This window comes from Chanodichthys erythropterus, chromosome 18 (genome assembly GCF_024489055.1).
Source record: "Chanodichthys erythropterus isolate Z2021 chromosome 18, ASM2448905v1, whole genome shotgun sequence".
Lineage (NCBI taxonomy): Eukaryota > Metazoa > Chordata > Actinopteri > Cypriniformes > Xenocyprididae > Chanodichthys > Chanodichthys erythropterus.
This window is the reverse complement of record NC_090238.1, coordinates 15,401,716-15,428,296: the sequence shown is the minus strand read 5'-3', so window position 1 is coordinate 15,428,296 and position 26,581 is coordinate 15,401,716. Positions and strand designations below refer to the sequence as shown.

The 26,581-nt window shown below is 36.3% G+C and overlaps 1 protein-coding gene across 2 annotated transcripts in view; it reads left to right on the top strand.

Moving 5' to 3' along the window:
- Positions 1–26,581, top strand: part of lrfn5a (leucine rich repeat and fibronectin type III domain containing 5a) — a 66,108-nt gene that overhangs the window by 30,074 nt on the left and 9,453 nt on the right. For both annotated transcript variants that reach the window (XM_067367787.1, XM_067367786.1), the window contains exon 2: positions 23,780–25,187. In XM_067367787.1, the coding sequence (XP_067223888.1) occupies positions 23,800–25,187 (1,388 nt within the window). In that variant the 5' untranslated portion in view covers positions 23,780–23,799. The remainder of the gene's footprint in view (positions 1–23,779; positions 25,188–26,581) is intronic.

The following is a 26,581-nucleotide window of genomic DNA, read 5'->3' as shown; positions in this document are numbered from 1 at the left end:
TCAGAGGTGTTTACGAATCCGCTCAACAGCTTTCAGAGCGTCACATTATTAAAATGTCAGTACCAATACCAAAGTTGGTACTTTTGACAAATCTAATACACTGCAAAACATATATTGCAGTATATATGCAATTTTAACTTATAACTATGAACCTTCAGGACGATATAGGCTTATCCATTTATTTTGAAGAACAGATTAACAGATTAGACTGCGTAACTTTTCATGTTCAATACCACAGCAGTGTTGGGCACCTTACTTTAAAAAAGTAATTAGTTATAGTTACTAGTTACTTCTCACAAATAGTAATGCACTTAGTAAATGAGTCACATCATTATAAAAGTAACTAATTACCAGAGAAAGTAACTATTGCGTAAAAAAAAAAAAAAAAAATCAAATATGTAAAATAACTTGGATGCGCCTAATATTAAACATAAGTCTAAAAATAAATTATTCTTGATCTGACTCGTGACTCATGATCCGCTCTTGCTTATGAAATTTCTCTGTACTGTACTATAGGCTACTTTGGGTAGCCATTAAAGAAAACATAGTTTCATATTTATGTTTAAATAGTCCTATAATATGTTTGAAATTCATTTATTTGATTATGAAAAGTGAACAGCATGAGTAAGATGCATCATAAAATGTGCAATATATCGGGAGACATGGAGTGTGTCAGACATGATTTTGACCACTTCATTAAGTTTTGTTTTGTAGAAAGCCTTTCTTTAAAGTGAATTTCGTTTTGTAAAAATTGTATCTTAATTCCAATCAATGTTTCATCAACCAATTGATGTCAGTGGCGTCAGTTACCCTTTGTTACCGCCTTTACTGATGTAGAAACCACATGACAACAGTGCCGTGGACAAATGCGGAAGTAGTGTCTAGCGTCCAGCAAACCACTAGCTTGCTTCAAGCAGTTCCTTATTTACTTCTTGTTCGTTTTATGGTGGATTGTGTTACTTATTTATGGAACATAATTACTATTTGCCATCTGCCGCTGGTTCTGTCGACAAGGACAGCTCCCGTAAACGTAAGCGTACGGGCCAACCAAACGACCCAAGAAGAGTTTGGGACAAGAGGAGAGAAAGAGCGAGGATGAATATAAGTGTTGCATTCTCTAGATGGAGAGAGCTTCGCGACAAACTTCACCTAGAAAGAGATGCCGATCTCGCTTGTGTTTTACTCAACAGGTGAGTTGTTTTGATTCGTATCTTTACAGAAAACGTATGCCATTATAACGATCAACACGATTAGTATTATGGGGCATACACGCCAAAACGCAGGGCGTCGCGTCTCTAGGCCCGCGCGAGGACGCGTCTGATCCATAGTCTGATCGCGTCTTTGCATTGACTTTGTATGTAATCTACTCGCGCAAATCGTTGAACTCGCGTTTGCTACGTATGCCCAATTATTGTGTTTGAATGTACACGAGTGTATATATTTGTTGAACAAGTGGTAATCGTTTTCATATCATCTGAATAAACAGTAATCAATTAATTTGATATTTTACTGTCAAACTATATTTGCTGTATTGTATTGCAATATAGCATGACGCAATATGTAATGGTGGCATGTGAAAATTGTCTTTTTCAGACACTTACGAAATCCAGTATTGGATAGATTTTGTTAGTTACTGTAGCAGCTACAGTTTAGTTATCATAATTTTACATCATAACCTCACAATAAAAATTGTGCTGTCAATACATATGATACATATGGTAAAGCGGAAGCAGCGCCGGCCATTGTGGCATAATAAATGTTCCGCTGCTCTTGAGGCGTGTGTTGCGCAATCGCTCCAGCTCCTCGTTCAGCTCCCACAACACTCGGTCCTGCTCTGCTTCATACTACTACGTTAATAATCGCATCTATTAACATGTTTTCTTCCCAAGTCCTATTGCACTGTCTGTTGAGGTGGAGACCACATGTCCCAAGATTCCACACTCAAACTTGCCGTCATCAAGCTACGGCTTTATTTTGAATAGGCCTCTAGCGGACAAAATTATTACATACTGCACCTTCAACGCGACCTGAGATATACATATATATATATATATATATAAATATATATATATATATATATATATATAAACATATATATATATATATATATATATATATATATATATATATATAGTTGTTTTATTTTCAATATTTTTTTTTTTCTTGTGCAATGTAGCAGCCAAGTCACTTAAATTTATGCATTTGACACACTTCTATCATTCAATATATACATTTTTGTACATGTATTGTTTTGAAAGTCATGTAGCACCCAGCCAATTGATTTTTTTATAACCTTTTGCTATTTTTGTGTGCACTTTGCATCTTACAGCATCTGTGGGCAATCTGTAGGCATGCCGTGTCTGAGCTGCTAGACCATATTGGTGCTTTTTGTAATATAACATAGCTAGATCTACCTCTTCATCTGTTCACCATTCCTCCAATGGAACAGTGACGTTGATATCCCTCTTCAAACAAACTGTTTTAAGCATTTATATCCTGGATCTTAACCTTTTGGCAAAGGCTTGTTAGATTTCACATATTCTCTAATGGATTGGACCAAGTTATAATATTTACAAATATTTGCAAGGACACTCATAACGGCATTAGCTCAAATGTCACTGGTGACATAAGACGATTGCCTCATCTTTAACCTTTCCTTTGAGGTGCACAGACAGTTATCCTGTACTCATCCTCCTGTTTTCCAAAGCTTTTTTCTTGTAATCCCATATAGCTTTGCTTGGCTGAAAGGGTGATCTGAACTTCATGCATGAGGTAATCACCTCACTGGGTGTGTTTTCTTTTTCTTCACTTTGAGATGGAGAAAACCAAAGAGAGAGAGCGAGAAAGGGAGAGGACTATTGATCTTCATAAAGCCTAGCTTTCCCAACTGTGAATGCCAGCTTTCAGCTCAGAGATAAGATGCTTGCTACACTTTACATACTTAGAGACACTTTAATAGCAAGTACATTCAAGCAAAACACCAAACAAGCACGCCCTCTCATACACATCACAAAAGCAAAGTTTGTGTGCATGTAGAAAGAACTAGAATGTGAATGTTCTGTGATGCTATCGTTGTGACATTTACATTTTTTTTTTTTGAGGAATGAATCATATAAAGTGGGGTCAATGAAAAAATTGCTTAAAATAATTAAAACAATAACATTAAAATAAGAATTATGAATAAATTGAATTAAAATGCAATTAAATTGAAAATAAAAAATAATAATTTATTAGCGACCTAGTGTAAAATCTGAAATATTTATTATTATATTAATTAAACATAACATTTATTGCTTTAAATTGGTCCTACATTATAAAACATTTGTTTGTTTACAGGTTTAAATCCTCCTAAGTTTTTTTCTGTGACACCACTGTATTTCTACAGGGTTTTGTTTTGATCAGATGAGTCAGATGAGGATTTAATACTCATTCACTAAGACAAATTAGTTTTGATAAAGCTCTTTAATATATCCCTGACAATTTTGATTTTTAACATTAAAAGGTTCATTGGCAGCAAGCCTCGTTTGGTTCTTACTGGTGAGTAGATTATTGTATCTATAATGGATTTGAAATACATCTGCTTGACAGATTTAGCAGAGGTTATGATGACACAAAGCATTTTCAATAGCAATTTCTGCGAACGCTCTTGATGTATTAGTCATTTATATAACATTAGCTGAAACGCTTACATAAAATCACTGATGTGACACAATCATGAGTAAATTTAAGCCATTATAACATAAAACAGATATGGACTAGAGCGGAGTCCGTGGCTTAAAGCTCCCAAAAATGTCTTGTCTATAAAAAAATAAAAATGAATCTGGATCAATTACTTTGAGTTCTGGGAAAGAGAGATATCCACAGTGTTAAGCCCTGGTGCCATGGATCTGACAGACAGATCAGGTGGAAAGAATGAAGGCCTCACCCTTTAATCGCACACTGAATGGCAGAGAAAAGTATTTCAGCCCTGGGCAGTATGTTCGAAAGCATACATCACAAACGCTTTTCATCTTATCTACCATTGCCGTTTTGCCTTTGATGATGGTGAGGGCTGCCATATATCTGATTCTACTGTGTACGAGTGCTGGAGATCCAGTTAACTCATTGTGGCTATTTTGTCTGTAAATGTGTCAGAATAATAATCATTTATCATTGTATGCAGTAGGGATGGGACGATTACCGGTTTCATGATAAACCACGATTAAATGTCCTGACAGTTAGTATTATCATTTAAAATTTAATTATCATTAAAACTGTGTTTGATTATCGCGATTTTGAAATCCTGTCCAGACAGCATCAATCTGATGCAGCTGCAGCATGCAATGTTGTTGGTTTTTTTTTTTGTATAAGAAGACATGGAGGAAGGCAGTGACAGCACTCGGGGGATTCACTCCCCACCATGGTTGAGCTTCTCAGTGACGTCCGATATTGTACCTACTATTCTGTGTTATTAAGCCCCACTAAAGGCATAAAAAACATTGTAAAGCACCATAAAATTGTTCATATACTACATTCCAAGATTTCTGAAGCCATTCAATAGCTTAATGTAAGGTACAAATAAATAATTTAGTCGTTAAAGTTAATGGAAACTCATCTCTCCTCAGTCATTCTCCATTCAGCATTCAAACAGCGTGCCGCGTTCGGTTACGACAGTAACACAATGAAACTCACTCCAACATCAATGTTCCCAATATTATTGTTTGTAAATTATGTCATCTTTCAGCCGGGTGTCTGTTAGATCACAACACTGGAGTAGAGAGCACTATGAATTGTTCTTCACACGTACAGTAACTGAAAATTAAAACTTAAAAAGAAAAGGTTTGTTAAACTGTTGCAGAGATATAATACACTACGAATCTATAGTTGTGTCCCAATTCGCATACTTATGCACTATTCTATGATGTTTTTAAGTATAAATAGCGCGAGTAGTGCGTTCACACTGAAAATTCCAAAAAGAAAAAGTACACTTTAAAGCTGAAGTCCGCAACTTTTCTTGTTTAAAAAATATCCAAAATCAACTTTTGAACAAGTACATAACCAGCCAGTGTTCAAAACGATCTAATTATCTTGTCTCGATTCACAACAGTAAGCTTGTAATAATGTTTTATAATAAGAGCGACATGGCGGATTTCCGCGGGAAATTCAAGCATGCAGCAGTTCCTCTGTGCGTCATTACGTCACGTCCATTAACAAAGAAAGGAGTCCCGTCGAGAGGCTAGTCAGTTATATCATGTGAGGATGCTGCCGGTAGCGGCACATTTATAGCCTTTTCTCACAGCAGCTGAAATAATTAAACTTATCATTTTGATGGTGGATAGTAATCCAGAAAGATCTAAATGAAATCATCAGTGACAACTGGAGATTCAGCCGTAGCCAAAAAGCAAGACTTTGGACTGTGGAGTGGATACAGAAATTGAAATCTACAGGTAACACTAATACACACTAAATACACAGTCACGCAATGCTGATGTTGTTAACAATAACAATTTGAGAACAATATAACAGTAATAATAATTTGCACGGTTTGGCATGATCCGAGCTAAGCGATCGTTAGATTTAATCATCATTGGCAGCGCGATTTATTGTAAGCCAAATGCTTTTTTCCTCAGTTGGACAGAACGAAAGTGACAGACATGTTACTTACTTGTTCAGATGATATTTTCCAGTGAAAATTCTCATATTGGTCATACTTTCAAGATGTGGAATCTGTGATTATGAAGTACAGTATCCACACCGGTGCGGTGACTGACAGCAAGCATTAGATTCATCCGCGCTGACGAGCTGTGCCGAAGCACAACGCACGTACAGATAACTGTTCCGCATATGACTGCAATCGCATGTTCCAAACAGAGATGGCGACAAAGAGGAAAAACTGCGGACAGCAGCTTTAATTACCCGGATGATGCACTAAATTAACGGAAAAAATTAAGTGTGAAATGTTGGACACTCTGTGCACTCAACTGTCGCAGCTTTAATTACGTAGTGGAGGGGAAGGGAGGATCGGACTCCATTGTTAAATGACAAAATAACCTTATACAATTCATGCACTACATGGATGAGTGCATAGTGCACAAGTACATAGTGTATAAGTGCACATTTATTTGTTCCCTACTAAATGTTTTTTTTTTTTTTTTTTTCACTATAATATTAACTATACGAATAACTTTTGCTTCTGAATTATCTGCTAACCTCAGAGATGGTTGGTTGTTTTAATTTTTCATTTAATTTTTCCTCAGAAAGTGGCCTGAGAGGTTTTAAAATCTTTCATAACTGAGATGTTTATAAATCCATTTTGTACAATTCGCTGTGTTATAATGTGTTGCCTTTTGACGACAGTCATATGCTTAAAAAAAGTGCATAGAGCAGCTAATTTTTTTTTCCTGTTGATTTTCAAATATAAAACTTTTTGAAATGTTTTCAGTGTGCATATCAATTCTTTTTGATAATATTGATAATCGTGATAATTTTATGTGAAATTGAAATGAATGAAGATAAAATGAAATTAATGAAGATAATGAAATTTTATCTCTAGTATGTAGTGAAGTGTATATATATATATATATATATATATATATATATATATATATATATATATATATATATATATATATATATATATACACAGTATATATAATATTATAATATTTAGTGCTTTCAATCGATTAAATAAATAACTTGATTAATCACAGAAAAAAATGTGTGATTAATCATCACAATAAAAAAAACGTAAGTTTTTATACATTTTCACTTTCAAGAGCTGCCGCTGCTGCACTTAACGCGGATCTCACACACGTCCCATTTTTTCACAACTCTTTACTTTCATTTAAGATTTTAACTCATTCAAGGCTGCTCTTATGAGGATAGTCGACAAAATGGACATTTTTGGCTTTATTGTGTGTGTAATTGTTTGTTCAAACGTGACAGAGAACTCGATTCAGGTGCGCCGCCCATGCACACGATACTGGTGCGCATCTTTCTGTGTGTCGTGTGTGACACAACATTCACAGACAGCACATTCTCTTTTTCTCCTTTGGTGTGCTTAAATGGTTTAAAAACATTTGCATGAATAAGAGCGTAATCATATATTGTAATGCAAGCCAAAGGATGACAGGAAAAAAAGGAAATTACAGTAAATTCCAGATTAATAATTGCTTGACTTTCACAGTAGGACTTCTCTTGTATCTAACTGCACTCCCAAAAAATTACTGTAAACAAACAATGATATACTGTATTTCTACAGTGCATTTCATTTGTCAAACTTCTGACATGGCTAGATCAGAAATTTGAATATGAATATACAAGGTCCAAGATTCTAAGAAAATGGAACACTAATCACCATTACAGTGACTTCCAAACAATTACAGTACTAAAAAAATATAATTTCTTACTGTGGCATGGTTAAAGACAACTTTTATCATTCACAGTTAAACAAGAGCAGTAAACTACTTTGCATAACAGCATCATTTTGCTGTTGATTAACAGTAATTTGTAAGAAAATGACCCAGCATGCATTAATTTCGATGTAAATTACTGATTACAGTAATTTATTGTAAAATACAAATCACTTTAATACTGTAAATTCCTGGCATTTTTTTACAGTGTAATACCAAATCCACAAACTTGTTCTTGCTCCACCCCTATTATCGAGGATGTATCAGGAGGTGACTTGTGCAATCTTGAAACAGCCAGGTATCCAAGAATGCATCTCGCACCAACAATCAAGCATCAACGGCGGAAAAGAAAACCCCCATATTTTAAAAATACTACTGCTATTGTGTCACGAAATGTAGTTTAAATGTAGAGTTTTTCAGGTGAGAATGTAAGTGTTTAAAGCTTAAAATCAGCAGTTTTGTATAAAGATAGTGCCTGTTTGAAAATTTGCTCCAACATTTTCAGAGTTGTGAGATCAAGGCGATCATATACCCCGCTGAGAACAGCCTTACCCCAGCTAGTCATTTCCCATTATATTTGATGTCTCTAAAATGGTTAAATATTATATATAATTCTTCATGTGTAGATCTAAAGGGCAATCTTTGTCTCATGAATCTATTGTTTCTGGGCATATCGTTTTGGCTAAGGTAAAAGTGCAGTTTCATCATTTTATATATTTATATATACCATTGTACTAGAGCACTGACTTTGTACATTGGAAATGTTTGCTTGTCGTTCCTATTGCATAAGCTTCTTATGCTTTATATTTATAGTTTTATAATGAATATTATTGTTCATTAAAAATGACATTTAACAAAAAAATACAGGGTTTTGTTTTATTTCTCATTTCATTTTATTATAAATATACATACAGTGAAGATAATCAGAGTATATATGCACATATTGCCTGAACCACATATTAATATGTTTCATAAAACAAAAAGAGGCAGGGTGGCGTTTTAGATTTCGTTGTGTTGCATGAACCACATTTTGGTGGGTATTAAAAGTTTTTTAAATGAAAACAAAAAGAGGAAGGGTGGTGTTTTATATCATATTTGGTTTTATTTTTAATAGTGAGGATAACCAGAGCAGCCAAAATGTGGTGAGTGACATTATCAAGTACACTGCTGTTCCGTTTGCAGAATTGCCAGACTTTCGTCCCCCCGTCCTTGGAAGTTCGTACTCCTGAGTCGAGCCAGCCAGTCAGAAATGAGCTTGAGATTTTGCCATGTATTTGTGCAGTATGCATCAGGCTGTCAGTGAACAGACTGTGGGCGGTCAGTGAGGCTGAGACCAGTGTCACCATAATAAGGTGAAGAGGGATTTCAACCTATCACCCTCTGGTTACCCATTTTTCACACTCATTTCCCAGCGGAGGTGCTACAGATGCTCTGTTACAGATCAAAGAGTTCTGGGTCGTCTGCTTCAAAAGCGGCGGGGTCGTGATGGCAGTCCAGCATAAGTATCTGGAGGCCTTTCTCTCCGTCCACACCCGCCGGCTTCTCTCCCCTCTACCAGCTTGAGCCGATGGCTTTCTCCTACGGTTGTGATCAGCGGCCAAGGTGGGCGGAAGCTCAGCAGGGGGTGAAGGATCTTCTAACAAGCTGTGAGAGGCAGGCTACGGGGGGCCGCTGGAAGCCAGAGAGTCACCAGAAAAGGGCTCGGGTTGTGGGTGTGTTTGTGTGTGTGCTGGGTCAAACACTGACAGCCAGACAGAACAGAGCAGCTCCTGCTGAGCTTCAGTCATCAGACACATGATCCCGCACAGAGACCTTATTAACATATGCTAGTGATCACATGCACACGCTTGTCGTCATGTCAGGATGAGTCTCAGGTTGCTTGTTGGCATACAGCATTGGCTCAGTTCTTGTTTGCTGCTAAGTGGTTAGGTGCAGGTTCCGATTTAAATCAACTGAGAATAAAATGTAATTGCACAGAGGTCGCTCTGTTAAAGCATTGGAGATTGACGATCCCTGTTATGTTTAATTTAGATATCTAAAATTCCCTAGGAGACACAAACAGAAAATTATTGATAAACAGCAATAGTATAGAACTATAAAACTAATAGGAACATTTTATGAGAAATATCTGAGTTGTTATTGACATTTCTTTCTTATTTCTGACTTTCTTTTTATTTCTTATTCTTATTGACTTTAGATTGTAGACTTTGGCATATTGGCAGATCTGAGGAAATAGACACTGTTAAAATCTTTTTTGAAAACCTAGAAAAGACATGTGGGATTTTACTGGGCTCTTTTTCTCAGTATGAAGAATATATATTATAAATGTCACTTGTGTTTTTTATTTATTTGTGGGTTCCTCCCCTGTAATAGAAAGCCACTGTATCATAGTTCTGGCTCAAAAATAGATTGGATCAGCCATGTTTAAAGCTTTTTTTTTTTCATCAGCTGATATGTGTATGTACACCTGTGACTGCGCATCAGTTGAGTTCAATAATAAGCCAAGTGGTTACTGTATGTTGCAACCATAAAGTTTGGTTAATGAACTAGATTGTTATTCCACAGTAATGTAACAATAGGAACAGAATTTCTCATTTGTGAGTCATGGGTGAGTAGTTTTTTTCTCCTTATTGAAGCATTTTACTGTAATTGTTGTTATAATATATCATTTAAATCATGGAACATTAGTGTTATAATATTGCTGTTGTGTTTTTATAGCAGTTACACCTTAAATATAGTAAAACCATTGTAACACATCAGAAAATGAAAAGAAAAAAAAACCCAATACATTTGTTTGAGACTTCAGAGACTAAACCATTCTTGATAACACTGTCTGATGGTATTGACACCTACATATAATAACCAGCTAGTGGCATTAAAAGGGTCAGTGGGCATAGATGCATCTGCTCATGCTCAGATGCTGAGGATTGCACAGAGACCAAAAGAGAAATGAGATTTCCCTGATAGGATCTGTCCTGTGTCACAAGCTTCATGTGCTTTATTAAAATTCATCCCATCGTATGCAACGCCAAATTCATTTTCTCATCCAATTAAGTGACCTGCGTGCCAGCTCTCTTTCTGTCGAGCTGCTGTTCCTGTCTCCGATACGCACACACAGTCACTACTCAGATTTGATCAGTGCTGAACAATAGGTTATCTTTCCAGAGCACAGATTTCCCATGATTGCTGCACTCTGGTCCTCTAAAGCATAACTCCAGAAAATTGGGGAAAGTTGGCAGAGCAGGAGGTGTAAAATGTTGTTTTATTTTGACATCTTTTCATACAATGGCAGGGAACAGAAGAGACTCAAAGGAGGAAGTAAAAAAGTGGAGCACATCAAAGGAAAATGTTGTTACTTAGAGGATGCTCTTTTGTAACTCATAGACATAATTAAGTTCCTAGTTATCGAGTTCAATAAAGTATTGACTTTTTCTCAGATTTTTCTCATATAATTCTTAGAAGGAATAAAAGCTACAAGACAAATGTGGATCTACATTTATGAGTATCTACTAAAATGGATGTGGATGTTGTAGCTCAGATAATTTAATCAAAAATGTTTAAGGTCATATTGAAATCCCTGACTTTTGAGTAAATATGAGCACGAGCACCATTTATGAAATTAGAATGATTTTTTTTGTTTGTTTGTTTTTTTCATGTTAGATTACTGGGGTCTTTTTCTTACAAGAAATATATGAGAAGGAGAATACTAAATTGTTGTTTAATATTAAGGTCTTTAAAAGCTACATATAGTTCGTTCCAGATGACAAATAAATGAAATAGACCAATTTCATTGTAATATGGAATGAACAATTTAGATATCAAAAAAGCTTAGATATTAAAATCATTTGTGATTTAAGTGGGATTGTAGAGATCTTTTCCAAAAACCCTTGACTCCAAATTCTTCATGTAATCTAATTGTTATTCATCTGCATTTCATGTAATGTCATGCAATTGAGATATTAAAGGGATAGTTCACCCAAAAATTAAAAATTCTGTGATCATTTACTCACCCTCAAGTTATATGAATTTCTTTCATCTGCTGAATACAAAAGAAGATATTTTAAAGAATATGGGTAACCAAACAGTTAATGGGACCCATTGACTTTCATAGACTTCCAAAAAATAAAAAATGCTATGGAAGTCAGTGGGGCCCAACAACTATTTGGTTACCTGTATTCTTAAAAGTATTACCGTTTGTGTTCAGCAGAAGAAAGAAATTCATATGGGTTTGGAACAACTTGAGGATGAGTAAATGACGACAGAATTTTCATTTTTGGGTAAACTATCCCTTTAAAGAAACCGCATTTATAATTTCTCTATTATTATTGAGATATATTCTGGCTCTATAGTTTAGAGAGATTACCAGGCTCTAGGGCTGGACCTGCATATTCGATTATTCAAATATTCGTTCAGTGGGTTGGTATTCGGTTTTCAATATTGGGACAGTTCAACAGGGAACGCACAGCTCTTAAAGGTGATAGAGAGGATTTTTTCGTCGACTGAGAATCCAAAGACTGTTACTGAGTTTTTTAAATGAGCGCATGCGTAAGAACAACCCCCCCTCCTTCACAGATCATTTCGTGCACGAGTATTGGAACACGAGTGTTTACCACCGGCATTCGCTGTGTCGTGTTAGTGGATTCATTATGTCGGACTCACCGCAGGTAACTCATAATCTGCAGTTGTTACTCTTGTCTCCGGACAAAAACATTGCATGCGGCGCCTGTAGAGTGTGGAAAGTTACTGGAACGCGCAGCCGTTCACAAGGAACGTCACGGCAGTGATTGACATAATTTACGCGATGATCGCGTAAACGATTGGCTGATGTTTTTAAGGCCCTACCTCGTGCACAGATGATGTATATTAATATTATTCCTTTCAGTGCACCTAATAAATAGTCTTTTATCACTTTTATCAGTAAAGACAGTTTCAAGTAATATTGCAAAAATGTATTAAACAAAACATCCTCTTTAGCACCTTTAAAGGGGCCACACCATATTTCTACTTGTTACTTTGCCTTTATTAGAGAGAAGAATATGTTCACCCCCCTCTCTCCGAAGCTTTGAATATCCGTGTGTTGATTACCGAAGTTTCGAAGCCCAAACTAGGGTCTTTATGTAAAATAAAAGTTCTGTCAGCAAAAGCCTTTATTTGATGTTTAGAAGAAATACCGGAGATATTCAAAAGATCTCATTTGTGGTTGTTGTTTTCCTGTGGGGAGGAAGCAGAAAGTTGGGTCAGGCGATAGATGAGCTGAGGGGGAAAAGGCTAGACAGAAGGAAATTACAGAAAAGGATGGAGAGGATGCAGTAAGGAGAGATGTTTAGTATGGATTCTGTCTTATTGTGTTCCTGTGCGTGTGTGTCAGTGGGAGTGATGCTGAGGCTGGTCATTGCTCCAGGCAACTACTGCGAATGTGTTGATGTTTCTTTTTTCCCTTTCTGTATTTCAATCCATCTCTCTCATTCTGTACCCCTCTCTCTTTTATGGAGATTTTAGCACTCTGTTTTGCCATTAGGTGCTGATTAATCTTGAATAAGCAGCCTGAAAAATGCTGCTGCCATCACTTAGCGCAAGGAAAAAAATGCAGCTCCATTTCTCTTCCTGTTGAAGTGTGGATCTACATCCTCCAGAACTAGTCAGCCTCCCTCCCAGCTGTTGGAGCAAAAGTACCCACATTTTTCTTCAAAAACATCTTTAGTCTGACATCTGCAGTGCATCACTGTTCGCAGTGCAAATGGGCCAGAAATGGAATTTCACATTGTGCCACATTTTGCTTAGTGGTATTGGAAACTGTCCAAATGAATTTGTTTAGCTTTGATCTTTTTAAGTTTAGCTTTCAGTGCAAACTCAAAGACTGTTGAATTCATCCTAAAGAGATCAGAGATGAGCGGTTATATCTTTTCATTCATACATAAGCGAAATGGGAGAGTGCACAGATGTCTGACCAATAAAAAAGATCTGTGCGCCACAAATTACACTTTTTGCTCAAAATCAAACAGATAAAAATACTACAACAGACTACAAAACATGACAAGACAGGAAATAACACAAAAGTCCTCACACAAGACAGGGGAACACAGGCTGGGATCATGACAGTGTTTTGAAAAAGCATCTGCATAATCATCTTTTCGAACAAGGAGGTCTAAAATACCTTTCAGCAAGTATTATAGATATCCTTAATTAGAGAAATAAAGTTGGACACTGATGAAATGTACTATATTATAACAAAATCTTTGGCTGTCATTAGAGAAACATGCTTCTTGTCTGCAGTTATGTCATCTACCAGCAGGGTTAAAGATAGGGTATGAATTGCTTCAAAAACTATTTTTGTTATGCTGGTTTAAAATGTCTCTTCATTCACGCCATAACTACTGTAATTTGGAAGAGATGGAAACCTGTGATGTTATACTCTGAGCGGTTCATGCCTCGAATTTATACATTTCAATGGCAACACTATCAACGGTGAAATGAATCTGCAGCAGTCAGGTGGTATAGGTCAGTAATGTTTAAGTTGTTTATGATCATTAGTATTGTAATGTTATGTGCTTTGAGATATGAGGTAGTTTAACGCATTCTCGTGATGCTTTTGTTTGCTCCCTGCTGTACTTGTTCATTTGTTTTGGAGGAGGCGTGGCTTTGGAGATACTCTAAAGGGAGGGTGGGATCTTATGCTTTCAAAGCTAGCACGCTATAGCTAGCCTCTTCGAAAATGACGTGCCCTACCTTTAAAGGGTTAGATCACTCAAAAATAAAAATTCTGTCATTAATTACTCACCCTCATGTTGACCTTCGTTCATCTTCGGAACACCAAGTAAGATATTTTTTGATGAAATCCATGAGCTCTCTGGCCTCCGATAGACAGCAACACAATGACCACTTTCAAGGCCCTGAAAGGTAGTAAAGACATGGTTAAAATAGTCCATGTGGCTACAGTGGTTCAACCTTAATGTTATGAAGCGACAAGAATACTTTTTGTAGGCAAAAAGATAAACAAAAATAACGACATTATTCAACAATTTCTTCTCTTCCATGTCAGTCTCCTACACAGCTGACGTAGGAAACACAGTGCAGCGCTTCCGTGTTCTACGTCAGAACGCCATCAAAAAATCTTAAAAAATTTCATCAAAAATATATTAACCTTATGTTGCTCCAAACCTGTAAGACCTTTGTTCATATTCGGAACACAGATTGAGTAATTAATGACAGAATTTTAATTCTGAATGAACTAACCCTTCAAATGTCAAAAAATAACTAGGCAAAACCTGACTCCCTCATAGCACCAAATCTAAATCTTGTTAGAGTGTCACAGAATGAGTTATAGCTCTTTCTCTTTTTCTCTTTTTATTTCCTTATCCTGCTTCACATATTTGCTGTGCTGACACATCTTAAATATTTATGATAATATTTTCAGTGAGGAAAACATCTCCTTTAAGGGTGCTTAAAAATTCATATGTGCATTGTGTGTAAAATATGGCCAATGTAAATTATAGAGAAGTTTTTATCTTTTTACCATATGAATGATGGATAATCATGGAATTCTGTACATCATGTCTTTATCATTCTCTCTGTCACTCTCAGGTCAACACACAATTGCTACACACATAAATATGAATACATAAGCAAAAAAGGACCCCAAAATTTTTTTCTTTTTTTTTCTTTTCTTTTTTCGGTCAGCTAATTCTTCAGAAATGGCCGCATACAAGAATAACAATCCACATCTCTGTCATTGAGTGAAAATATGCTGTTCTTGCTTAATTTAGCAACACTGGTGAAGATAAACATATATCTTATATCAGAATAATATCAGATGTCATGTGCTTAATGTGCAATATACAGTACTATGCTGTAATATTATACAGTTATCTCATCCCCCAGAAAAAAAAAAAGCCATTTAGTATGCAGCAATTATATTTTTTTGTTGAAGCGTTGTTTGTAAAGTTTCCCATCTCAGGACTGAGCTATTGTTTAACCGAACCCCTCACTTCATTAAGGGCTGTGGTGGGTGAAACATCCATACTCTGAGACATGCTTGATTAGCGAGTGTTTGTCTTGTGGCTGCTCTTCACAGTGAAGAACACGGCAATTGCTTCCTGTCAATGTGACTGACAGCACTCTACAGCTTCCTCATTACAGTGGCTATCATTATGCTTTTCATGAGTGTCTGTTGTGAATACATCATCTACTTGATATTCAGTAGGGTCACTTGTCATTTAGAATACTGTAATACAAAGTGGTCTTTTGTTTGGTATGTTTAAACTGACTAGATGGGGCTTTTACTGGATCAGTAATATGATATATAAAATATTTTAGGGGTGTAACGTACACAAAAATGACGATTCGGTACGTCACTGTTCGGTATGGGTTTGGTACAGCAGGGTCTCTTTTTTTTTTATTAAACAATCTTTTACTGAACCAATGTGTCTCTGTCTTTAAATTTATTCAAATATAATTACAATTTTCTTAAGGATAAAAAATCTATCTCTGCTAATGCTGTAAACTATTAAACTATTATGGGCCTGTACTTGCACATTACTGTAATAAAAGGTTACAATTAACAACAGAGCCCAAATTATTAAATTCAGTTGCTATTTATTTTTAGATATAATCATCAACACTCAAATAATAATAAAACATGTATGTATTGTAAGCATATAAATTACACATAAGGCATTTTTTGCATTAACTTCTGTTTCTCCAAATCGTTGGACTTACATTAACTAACAGGTTAAGTAAAATATAATTAATATATAGGCTAATATAGTGCATTTTTTTAGTGAAACAGTTCATTTCTCTAGCGAACTAATAAGCTGTTGACACTGAATGGCTTTCTGAGATAAATGTCACACTACGTGACATTGTTTATAAACTGTTTTACTGACATCTTTCCGCAGTTGAAACACTGATTGAGCAATTACACAAAATATATGTTTCAGTAAGTTGTATTGTATCTTTCAACATCCCTTTATGTTCATTCTGTAGTAGTGAAGTGGAAGAGATGATCGCGTTCACTCGCGTTCTGCGCTCGCGCTGCCGGTTGAACTGAGGTGTCTATACAGTGATCTGCCACGCCACACCAAAAAGCGTCAAAACAGCATTTATTGTTTGAATTACCTGATAAAATCGACAGAATTTGAAAGATTCAGTTAGTTTCTTATCGAAAGTAACAAAACACAGAGCTTATTGTGATTATTGGTGGTTAATGCTGTTTAAAATAAGTTTTAAAATAAAAAAGCCATACTGTGTGTGCCCCCTTCTGGATTGGAATGTGGATTGTCTGTGACTGACTGTATTCGTCGTCTAACTGCATGAACCGAACCCTGACATCCGTACCTTGATGGTTCGGGGCGAATACATTATATATATATATATACACACACATATATAATTGTATGTGTAGCAATTCCCTTTGCATGCTTTATTTAGCCAAACAAGTATTCAAATAATCACGATACATCCGGCACATGTTCATATTGGAATATTACCATATTACTTAAATACTGCTTAGTGTACACTACTATTTGTTTTTGTTTTTTAAATAGTAAGTGAAATAATGTTATTCCATGAAAAATTTCAAACAGTAGAAATCTACATTTTTAATGTTACATTCATCTTATAAATAATAAAATGTATAATGATTTAGGTGTAAACAAGTCTTTGGCAGTCACACATAATGAGTCAAGAAAGAGATGCATCACATCTGATATTGCCACTGATTCATCCATTACACTGGTGCATTGTGGGATACACTGTATGCCACACAGCAAGTTGCAAATGTTATGGGTCATCTGGGTATTCTGCATGCAGAAAATTTGCACACTGAGTGCAGTATGCATACTATAATGTGTACTGCAGCAGTGGTATGGTACTAATCCTATTATAGCCAGATGCTAAGCCTGATAATTTCAAAAAAAAAAAAAAAAGTCAGCCATATTCTCTGAGTAGGTCTTTCTATGAATAAATAATAGGGGTGTAACTGTACACGTATTCGTATCGAACGGTTCCCGGGGCAAATTCCAAATGGAAGTGATCATCCCTATGCCCTATGTGAGCAGGGCACGCGCGTGCCGTATATAGTCGTTTGGAATGCACTTGGCTAAGGGAGCGGCTTAATTTCCTCATTATCATCAGCTGTCGCTGTTTTAGCGGCATAATTCTTTTTGCAAATAAACTGTTGCAAAAAAAAAAAAAAAAACACAAAACAAAAACATACATTTTATATTTTAAAAAGTTTTTAAAATATTCTATATATATATATATATATATATATATATATATATATATATATATATATATATATATATATATATATATATATATATATATATAAAGCTTTTAAAAATATAAATTGTTTATTTATTTATGCCGGCGCTGTGTTGTCACGGGAACATCCCAGCTGAAGATAATGAGGAAATTGCACCGCTACCTTTGCCAAGTGCATTCCAAATGGCTACATACAGTATGCGTGTGCCCTGCTCACATAGGGATGATCACATAGGGCATAGGGATGATCACTTCCATTTGGAACTTTCCTCGTGATTCGTTCGGTAGGAATACGTGTACCATTACACCCCTTATAAATAATTACAACCCGACCATTTAGAAGTATGTTCTATGTTTTTTGGTTTACCGCACTTTAAGTATGGTCCTAAAACTGCACCCTCCGATATTGCTGGAATTACCCTACTAGTTCATTTAGACATTGACAGTCTTGCCAAGAAGCCCATAATTCCCATTCCGACCACATGAACAGCTCCGTGTAGAACGTCATGTATTCAAACTGGATGGGAAGAAAAATCTAGGTATTGTTTTGTGATTTTCATTGTGATTTTCTTTTTTTTTCTTCTTTTTTTTTATAGGACTGATTTATTTGTATCAGTAGATGCTCTTAACTACGCATGGAATGCAGATTAATTAAGCCTATTGTTTGGTAGTGCGGTCCTATCTTAGTTTGTAAAATAATAGGGAAATGCTAATATGCTAATTCTAGGATCTGCATGCGTAAATGATAAAGAAGGGCGATGAAAGGATGTTGGAAGCTTGAAACCTTAGAAACTGGAATTAACACATTTTAGCTGGTCTGAGGTGTATTTGGGGATAAAGCACAGCTATTTGTCACAACTTAACAGGTTTAAGCAACATCCGTGGTAAGATTGTCACTTTTACAAGTAATGCCGGAAAAGCTGTCAGACTTGTCACCTTTAGTGAAGTAAACAGCTGCTTTGATAATTGCTGTTACAATTACTGGGAATTGTCTGTGCAAGCCCCTCCCAAACTTATATTCCTGTACCCTATTTCAAGTTTTTAGAGGTATAGCTGACAAGAATGGGATTATACTGTAGTGAAAATTTAAAAATAAATGGTTACACTTTATTTTAAGGTGACAGTTACGTTGTACTTACTCAAATAAGTACGGAGTAATATTAATTAACCACATGTACTTACTATAGAGTTACAGTTAAGGTATGGTTTATGGTTAGTTATTTGTAATCATGCATAATTTACTGTTATTACTGCAGTAAGTTCATGTAGTGAACACCTTAAAATAAAGTGTTACTAGGGCTGTCACGATATTAGATTTTTCACACCACGGTTATTGTGGCCAAAAGAATTCACGATATTGATATATTGCGATATTTATAGAATCCTTTGGGGAATCCATTTTCAATTAGAAAAAAAAAAATCTATCTTTGCAATACAGAGGTGACAAAGAATGAGAAGTGGCATTAATATATTTACACAGCATTTACAGTTTGTCTACATAAATTTAATTCAATATTTATTTTATTTTTTTTCTAATTTTAACTTTTTAATTAAAATGTCCCTTAAATATGAAACTAAACTGAACTGCTAGTAGGTGGCAGCAAGTCACTGTCGTAATGAGTGAGTGAGTGAGTGAGTGAGTGAGTGAGTGAGTGAGTGAGTGAGTCAACCGATTTGTTTAAATGACTGATTCATTCAGAAACAAAGCTCGGATTCATTCGTTCTAAACGCGGATTCAGTCAGTATAACAAAAACATTTCTGTTGCACGGGGGCTGTTCAGCTGTTCATAATTTAGAAATTTTCATTGGCGAAATAAAGGGAAAAAAACTACATTAACAATACTGAGTCTAAAATGTAACTCACATTGTTCATTTAACGATAAGTTGAAGGAACATTGCATTTGTGCGGATTTAGGGGAAATGGCACTCTTGTAACTTATGTGATATAATGACAAAATCTCGTCAGGGTAAAAAATGGCCGTGTATCTTGAATTTTGAGGGCAAATAACTGCATGCATAGCTACATCACACTGAATAAGACGAGTAAAGAAAACGCGGTAGGCTACTTATTAAAATAATCACCCTTTATTTAAATATATGAACAGAAAATCACTGTTAACAGGTTAATAAAACATTTCCCATTCCATGACTAGTAAAATAATATATATACGGTATATTGTCACACCCTAAATTAACACGATATTGATATTTCATGCTTTGAATATCACGGATATCGTCAATACAGATATATTGCCAATATAATACTGATATATTGACACCCCTAAGTGTTACCAAATAAATTTTGTACACCAATAGGCAGGGCCGTTCCAATCATGGGGTGGGGCCCAGTGCGAGTTAGAGAAAGCAGGACCCTCTCGGTCAGTTGAATCCCACAAAGAACCACCCTGCCAATAGGTCTTTGTCTAACCATGTGGCTTGGGCACATTATTCAGTTCATCTCGAGGCAAGACAAAATGCACATCTGCCTCTTATGCTTTACTGCACCGGTGAAGAGCAAGTGCCCGTGAATTAGATCCACTGGCATGAATCATACACTCTAAATACTATTCCCTATTGTTCATATGCACAGCACATCAGTCTCCATTACAGCATCACATTTCTCTGTACCTCTCACTCTCTTTCCTATTTCCTTTATTTCTCGCTCACTCAAATCTCACTGCTCCGTCCCGTCCACAGGGTGGAATGAAAATCAATAATGAAGACATGCAGTGTTGGAAAGAACATGATATTTGCATTTGCTGTGTAACTGGGCGGCAGCATTGAGTCTCCTATGAGTTTTTTGTGTGCTGAAGATACCAGTTTCACCAGATGAGTCATTCACGTGTAGGGAGTATTTTATCTTGTTCAGACATGTCCAAAAGTCATCTTTCCGTCATCCTTTTCACTCAAAGGAATACCCATAAATCAAATTTACTCACCCTCATGTTGTTTTTTACATTTGGTATTTAAGTCCTGTGTTTTGTTCAGTTCATTTGTCTATTCTCGACACTTTTGTTCAGTTGTTTTGTTTTTCTAGTTTTTTGTTTTCTAATATTTTGTTTTGAGTTTGCGTTTAATAAAAGTCACAGCTGCTGCAATTAGATCTCGACATTGACAGAAATACTATAAAATGAAAAATGAAAAAACATTTTTAACTTAAAAATGAGAAATGTGTCCTTGGTAACTAATTACATAATACTATACTATACTTGAATTTAAATAAGTTTAAAGTAGTAATAAAAAATAAACTCAAATAAAAACAATTTAAAATACATACATAGAAAAAAATAACACATTTTATATATAATAAAACTGACAAAGGCCCAACAAAATTATTAAAACTAAATGAAAACTGAATATATAAAAATTAAAGCTAATTTAAAATAAATACTATAATAGTACATAAAAAAAAATAAAAAAAAAATGAAATAAGCTTAAATGTATGTGTGAAACAGGCATGTTTATGTTAAATTTTCCCCTCCCTCAGAGCTTTCAAATCTTGTTTGTTAATGTTAATATGCATATTCTAATTTAGTATGGCTATTAGACAACTTTTTTTGATATCAAACCTGGTGTGACATTTCTTGATTTTGATTGAAGATGAAGCCTTTCAAACTATCATTAGATTTTACATTAGGCTTTGAATACAGCACTTAAGTCATATGGACTTTTTATGTTTTGTCAGTTTTGGATTTTAACAGCCCCTTGTTACTAGTATACATATTCAGTCGAATTCCGCAGAGGACAATATCAGGTTTGAAATGACATAAAATGCTTATCATATTTGAGAGAGCTATCCTTTTTAGACCATTATCATCAACAAGATGACATAATCAGTCAGTAATCATACTTCTCAGGGTAATTTCAGGTCTAATGCTCAGACAGGGTCCTCATGATTTCATAGTCTGATGTCAGCCTCTGTTACCATTTAATGATGGCTGTTTTTAATGCAGTACTCTCTATGAGTGCATAGTTGTTAGACCCCGTATTGTGTCATTACATACTCAACTTAGTGTAATTATATAATTAAATATAATACAGTTGCCCCCACTGGGTCAGGGTCTTGCAAAAGCGTTCCCTGTTCACACACACACGGTCATTATGAAACAGCTCTTCTGCACACCCACACAGTTCTAATAGAGAGTGAAGGACTCTACAGTTGGAAAAAATGAGTCACACCTTCGAGAGAAGTGTGAAAAAGTGAGACAGGGAGATGTTGTTAAAACCCTTGAAATCAAAGATGAAAAGAGCATATTGGTTTAGAATGAATTAATGTTGTTCTTAATTTGCCACTAATAAACTGAAATGTTGAAATAGTTCCTGTAGTTCGCATGACGTTTATTAGCCATGTGTTTTGCCTGCAGTAAACCCACACTCCTTTAGAGACTGAATCGATCTATTTTCAGAAGTGTTGCTATGAACACTTATTATAAGCTACTTCGGGCCCTTTCTCTCTCTCTCTCTCTCTTTTTCTTCTTTTTTTCTTTGTCCTTTACAAATATGGGCAGGTGGCTGTGTTTTATTGTTTTGGGGCTTATTTACAGTCATGTATTTGAACTAGCTAGTGATTAGCTGCCATATCACAATAAAATGTGACCACTATTCACAGCGGTCAAATCTCCCCAACTTCTGTTCAAAATACTGCACTTTATATCCGAGATCTTAAAACTGGGAGCTGCAAGCAAATATCCATATACAGTAGTTTTCTAAATGAAATGTCTATTTCTAAATCTCTCCTTCCTTGCAGTGTGCATATGTTCAAGAATAGTTTGTGTTTGTGTCCTTGGATAATACACAAAGGGCCAGATTTACTAAACGGGGCAAATTAGCGTGAGAGCTCAATTCCACAAATGCGCAGCGCAAATTAGCATTGGGTCACAAATAAGCAGAGCTGATGCTCTCATCAGGTTCGGGTCGACACAGGCACAATCTAACATGTAATCTGACAAACATATATATATATATATATATATATATATATATAAAATGTCTTCCTCTGGCATTCCAAAGAAATTAATACGAGTGGAAAATATTTTCTCCCTTCTACCACGCACTCTCTGTTCTCTGCGGTGTCTCCTCCTAGCAGCAACAATTGCAGTTATGTCACAAAATGGGTTTGACATGACATTTTTATTTTTTTTTTTGCATCTGAAAGGGAAACTCCTTTAAATGCATATGCAATAAGGTCAGCTGCAAAAATAACTCAGTCCACGCTTTTTCAGCACTAATTTTGCACTGTGTGTCTTTAGTAAATCCTGACAGTAGTTTTTTTTTTAATGCCAAAAGAAGGTGTGCGCTGGTGCGAACTGTTAGTAAATCTGGCCCAAAAAGTGTTCCTTTAAAATGTTGAGTAGAAAAAAAAACAAAAAAAAAAACACTTAAAGTAGTACAAACTATTTTACAGGTAACCATGTATTTTATTTGTTCTGGTTTTAGCACAATGACAGATAAGCCCATTATTAAATTCCATACCATATTTTTCATAGAGTATAAATGGGTATTTATACTTGAAAATATATAGTTGCTTTTAAATTCAGCTAAAAAAACGCTAGATAGATTATCTGAAAATCAAGAATGTATATACACGTTATATGCTTTCTATAATATTGTTTAGGCTCCATCAACTGTGAAATATATTTGTTGAAATATTGAACAGCAGCATAAATGTAAAAAATATTACAGCTGTGCAAATACTGGCATTAGCTTCTGCACAATCATGGGAAAATGCTCTTAATAAATGGATAATCTGACAAATCTGCGAAATTTAGTGAGTCACTTTTTTTTGTATTTTTATCAGAACTGGTTGCTTTAGAGCTGGCAATACTGATTTTGAGCTTGTGAATGTTAGTGCTGTGTTACAAAACTGCTGGTTTCTTACATATGACATGCGGTTTTGTTTGTGCAAGATGAACTGTTTATCACACTTCCCGAAAATAACTGCAGGATAACCAATGGCCTGCTGTTATCTCATGCATTCTGACTGTGTTAAGCACTAGTGTTTTATAAACATCTACAAATGCAATTATGCTCCAGCTGAATAACGACCTGCTTTGCTTGAAATTGTAGTTCAAAGGCACAGTAGCAAATTAATCACGCCCTTCGTCTTGTTTTCTCTTTTTCCCTAGGTGTAAAAACCTGATTTACAATGGAAAAACTGCTTGTCTGCTTGTTGGTTATCGGAATGGCAGTGAAGGCCCAGATCTGTCCGAAGCGCTGCGTCTGTCAAGTTCTATCCCCCAACCTCGCAACACTCTGTGCCAAAAAAGGGCTGCTCTTTGTTCCGCCCAACATCGACAGGCACACCGTGGAGCTCCGGCTAGCTGATAACTTTGTCACCAGCATAAAACGGAAAGACTTGGCCAACATGACCAAGCTGGTGGATCTTACTTTGTCGAGGAATACAATAAGCTACATCACTCCACATGCGTTTGCAGACTTGGAGAATCTACGAGCCTTGCATTTAGACCACAACCGCTTGACACGAATAGCCAACGACACCTTCAGTGGCATGTCTAAGCTGCATCACCTGATTCTGAACAACAACCAACTGACCCTCATCCACATGGGAGCCTTTAACGACCTACTAGCCCTCGAAGAACTGGACTTATCCTACAACAATCTGGAGACCATCCCCTGGGAGGCCATTCAAAAGATGATCAGCCTACACACACTTAGTCTGGACCACAACATGATCGAATACATTCCTGAGGGGACTTTCTCCCTCCTACAGAAGCTCAATCGCTTGGACGTGACCTCCAACAAGCTCCAGAAGCTTCCACCAGACCCGCTTTTCCAGCGGGCGCAGGTTCTGGCCACATCCGGCATTCTCAATCCCTCCTCTTTTGCTCTGAGCTTTGGAGGAAATCCTTTACACTGCAACTGTGAGCTGCTGTGGCTTAGACGGCTCAATCGCGAGGATGACTTGGAGACTTGCGCCACACCCTTGCATCTCTCTGGACGCTATTTCTGGTCTATCCCAGAGGAGGAGTTCCTCTGCGAGCCGCCCCTAATCACCCGCCACTCTCACGAGATGAGGGTCCTGGAGGGCCAGCGGGTAGCATTGAAGTGCAAAGCCAGGGGAGATCCCGAACCTGCCATTCACTGGATATCTCCCGATGGGAAATTGGTCTCAAACACGTCACGCACGCTGGTTTACAACAATGGCACGCTGGACATCCTGATAAGCACAGTAAAGGACACAGGCTCTTTCACGTGCATTTCCTCGAATCCTGCCGGGGAGGCCCACCAGACCGTGGAGCTGGTCATCATCAAGCTTCCGCACATTAGCAACAGCACAAATAACATCCAGGAGCCTGACCCGGGCTCTTCTGACATCTCCACTTCAACAAGGGCAGGAGCAAACGGCAGCAACCACACCGGTGACGCCAAGACCAGTCCCGATAAGAGGGTGGTTATGGCAGAAGCCACCTCATCCACTGCACTCATCAAATTTAACTTCCAGAGGAATATACCTGGAATACGCATGTTTCAGATTCAGTATAATGGAAGCTATGACGACTCTCTTGTTTACAGGTGAGAAATACTTACTTTTCGTTCAGTCATTTTTACTTGTTGGTTGAATCTACATTATATGTTTATCCATTTCTTGAAGTGGATTTCAAACAGTAATTGCTAGTCATTGTTTACTGAAGCTCCACAGCCCATCATTTAGAAAAAAAGGCAATAAGGACAGTTGACTTAAAAAGGACAACTTATCTCTATTGTGAAGCAACTAATGAGTATATTATGAAATTTAGGAAACCAACTTAACAATAGACACTAGACACAATTATAGACACTCAGACCAGCCAGCAAGGAGAAAGTGACCCATTTGGTTTTAAGGGCAGTTGAAAAAACAGAATCAGTCTAGATGCATGAATGAGCTGACTTTGGCCCTTTGAGACAACAGCAACGTGTTAAAGAGGCCAGTTGTGAAAAATGGAGCTTATATTCAGTACATTAGCACAAAAATCCATCAACAGTTTGTGTTGTTCTAATGGATGGATGGATCAATGCTGTGCTTTTTGTTCATGTGAAGTGCTAGAATAGAAATCCATTTCTAATTTTCTCTTAAATGAATAATGCTGGTGTATTTGTGTGTTTTGTTTTTGTATCCTGGCTGTGCAGTGATTTGGTCTCTTGTGGTTGCGGTCTGTCATAGTGTACCCTAGCCTTTAGATTATATTACTTTATTTTAAACTTTGTCCTTTTAAATAGTTTAAATATTTTTTATTTTCCTAGCTATAAGACATTTGTAGGCTGATTTCCCTAAAAAGTGTAAATCAAGGAAATGGGTATTGTTATCAGAAACAAAATGGCCGCCGGGTGCAGGGCTGGTTTGTTAGGCTCCGCACTTGCCCCTTTGTTTAACCTTTTTCTACATTCTTTTTTGATCTTATTTGTTTTTTTTTTCAAACATTTCTCATCAACACTAAAGAAATCTTCAGCCAAGGATGGATTTTAAACATTGAAAAAAGAGGGATAATGAGTCTTGTTGCATATAGCTGGTCTGTTTGTGGTTCCTGATAAGTCCATGTGGTTTTTCTATTTGTGCTACTGGAAATGAAACACAGACTACACTTTTTAAACTCATGCCCATGGTTGATAGACCAAAACTGAACTTCTTCAGCCAAGGATATCACATTATTTATTCTAACTGCTGGCATAACAATCATCATCAAGGAAAAGAAAGTCATCAGCATGACTTGGGTAAAGTTGGTTTTATATTCGCACATTCGGACATCCGTATTCAATAGCCTTGTTAATCACACTACATTGGACATTCAAGTAAATATGCCATTAAAACAATACTTGCCTATTCTGATCGACTGAAAAATGTTGTAAGCTATCATGTCGTTGCTTAAAATTCGCAAACATTAATTTATTGCACATTTATTGGAAAGTCTGAATTTATCAGAAGTCCGAAT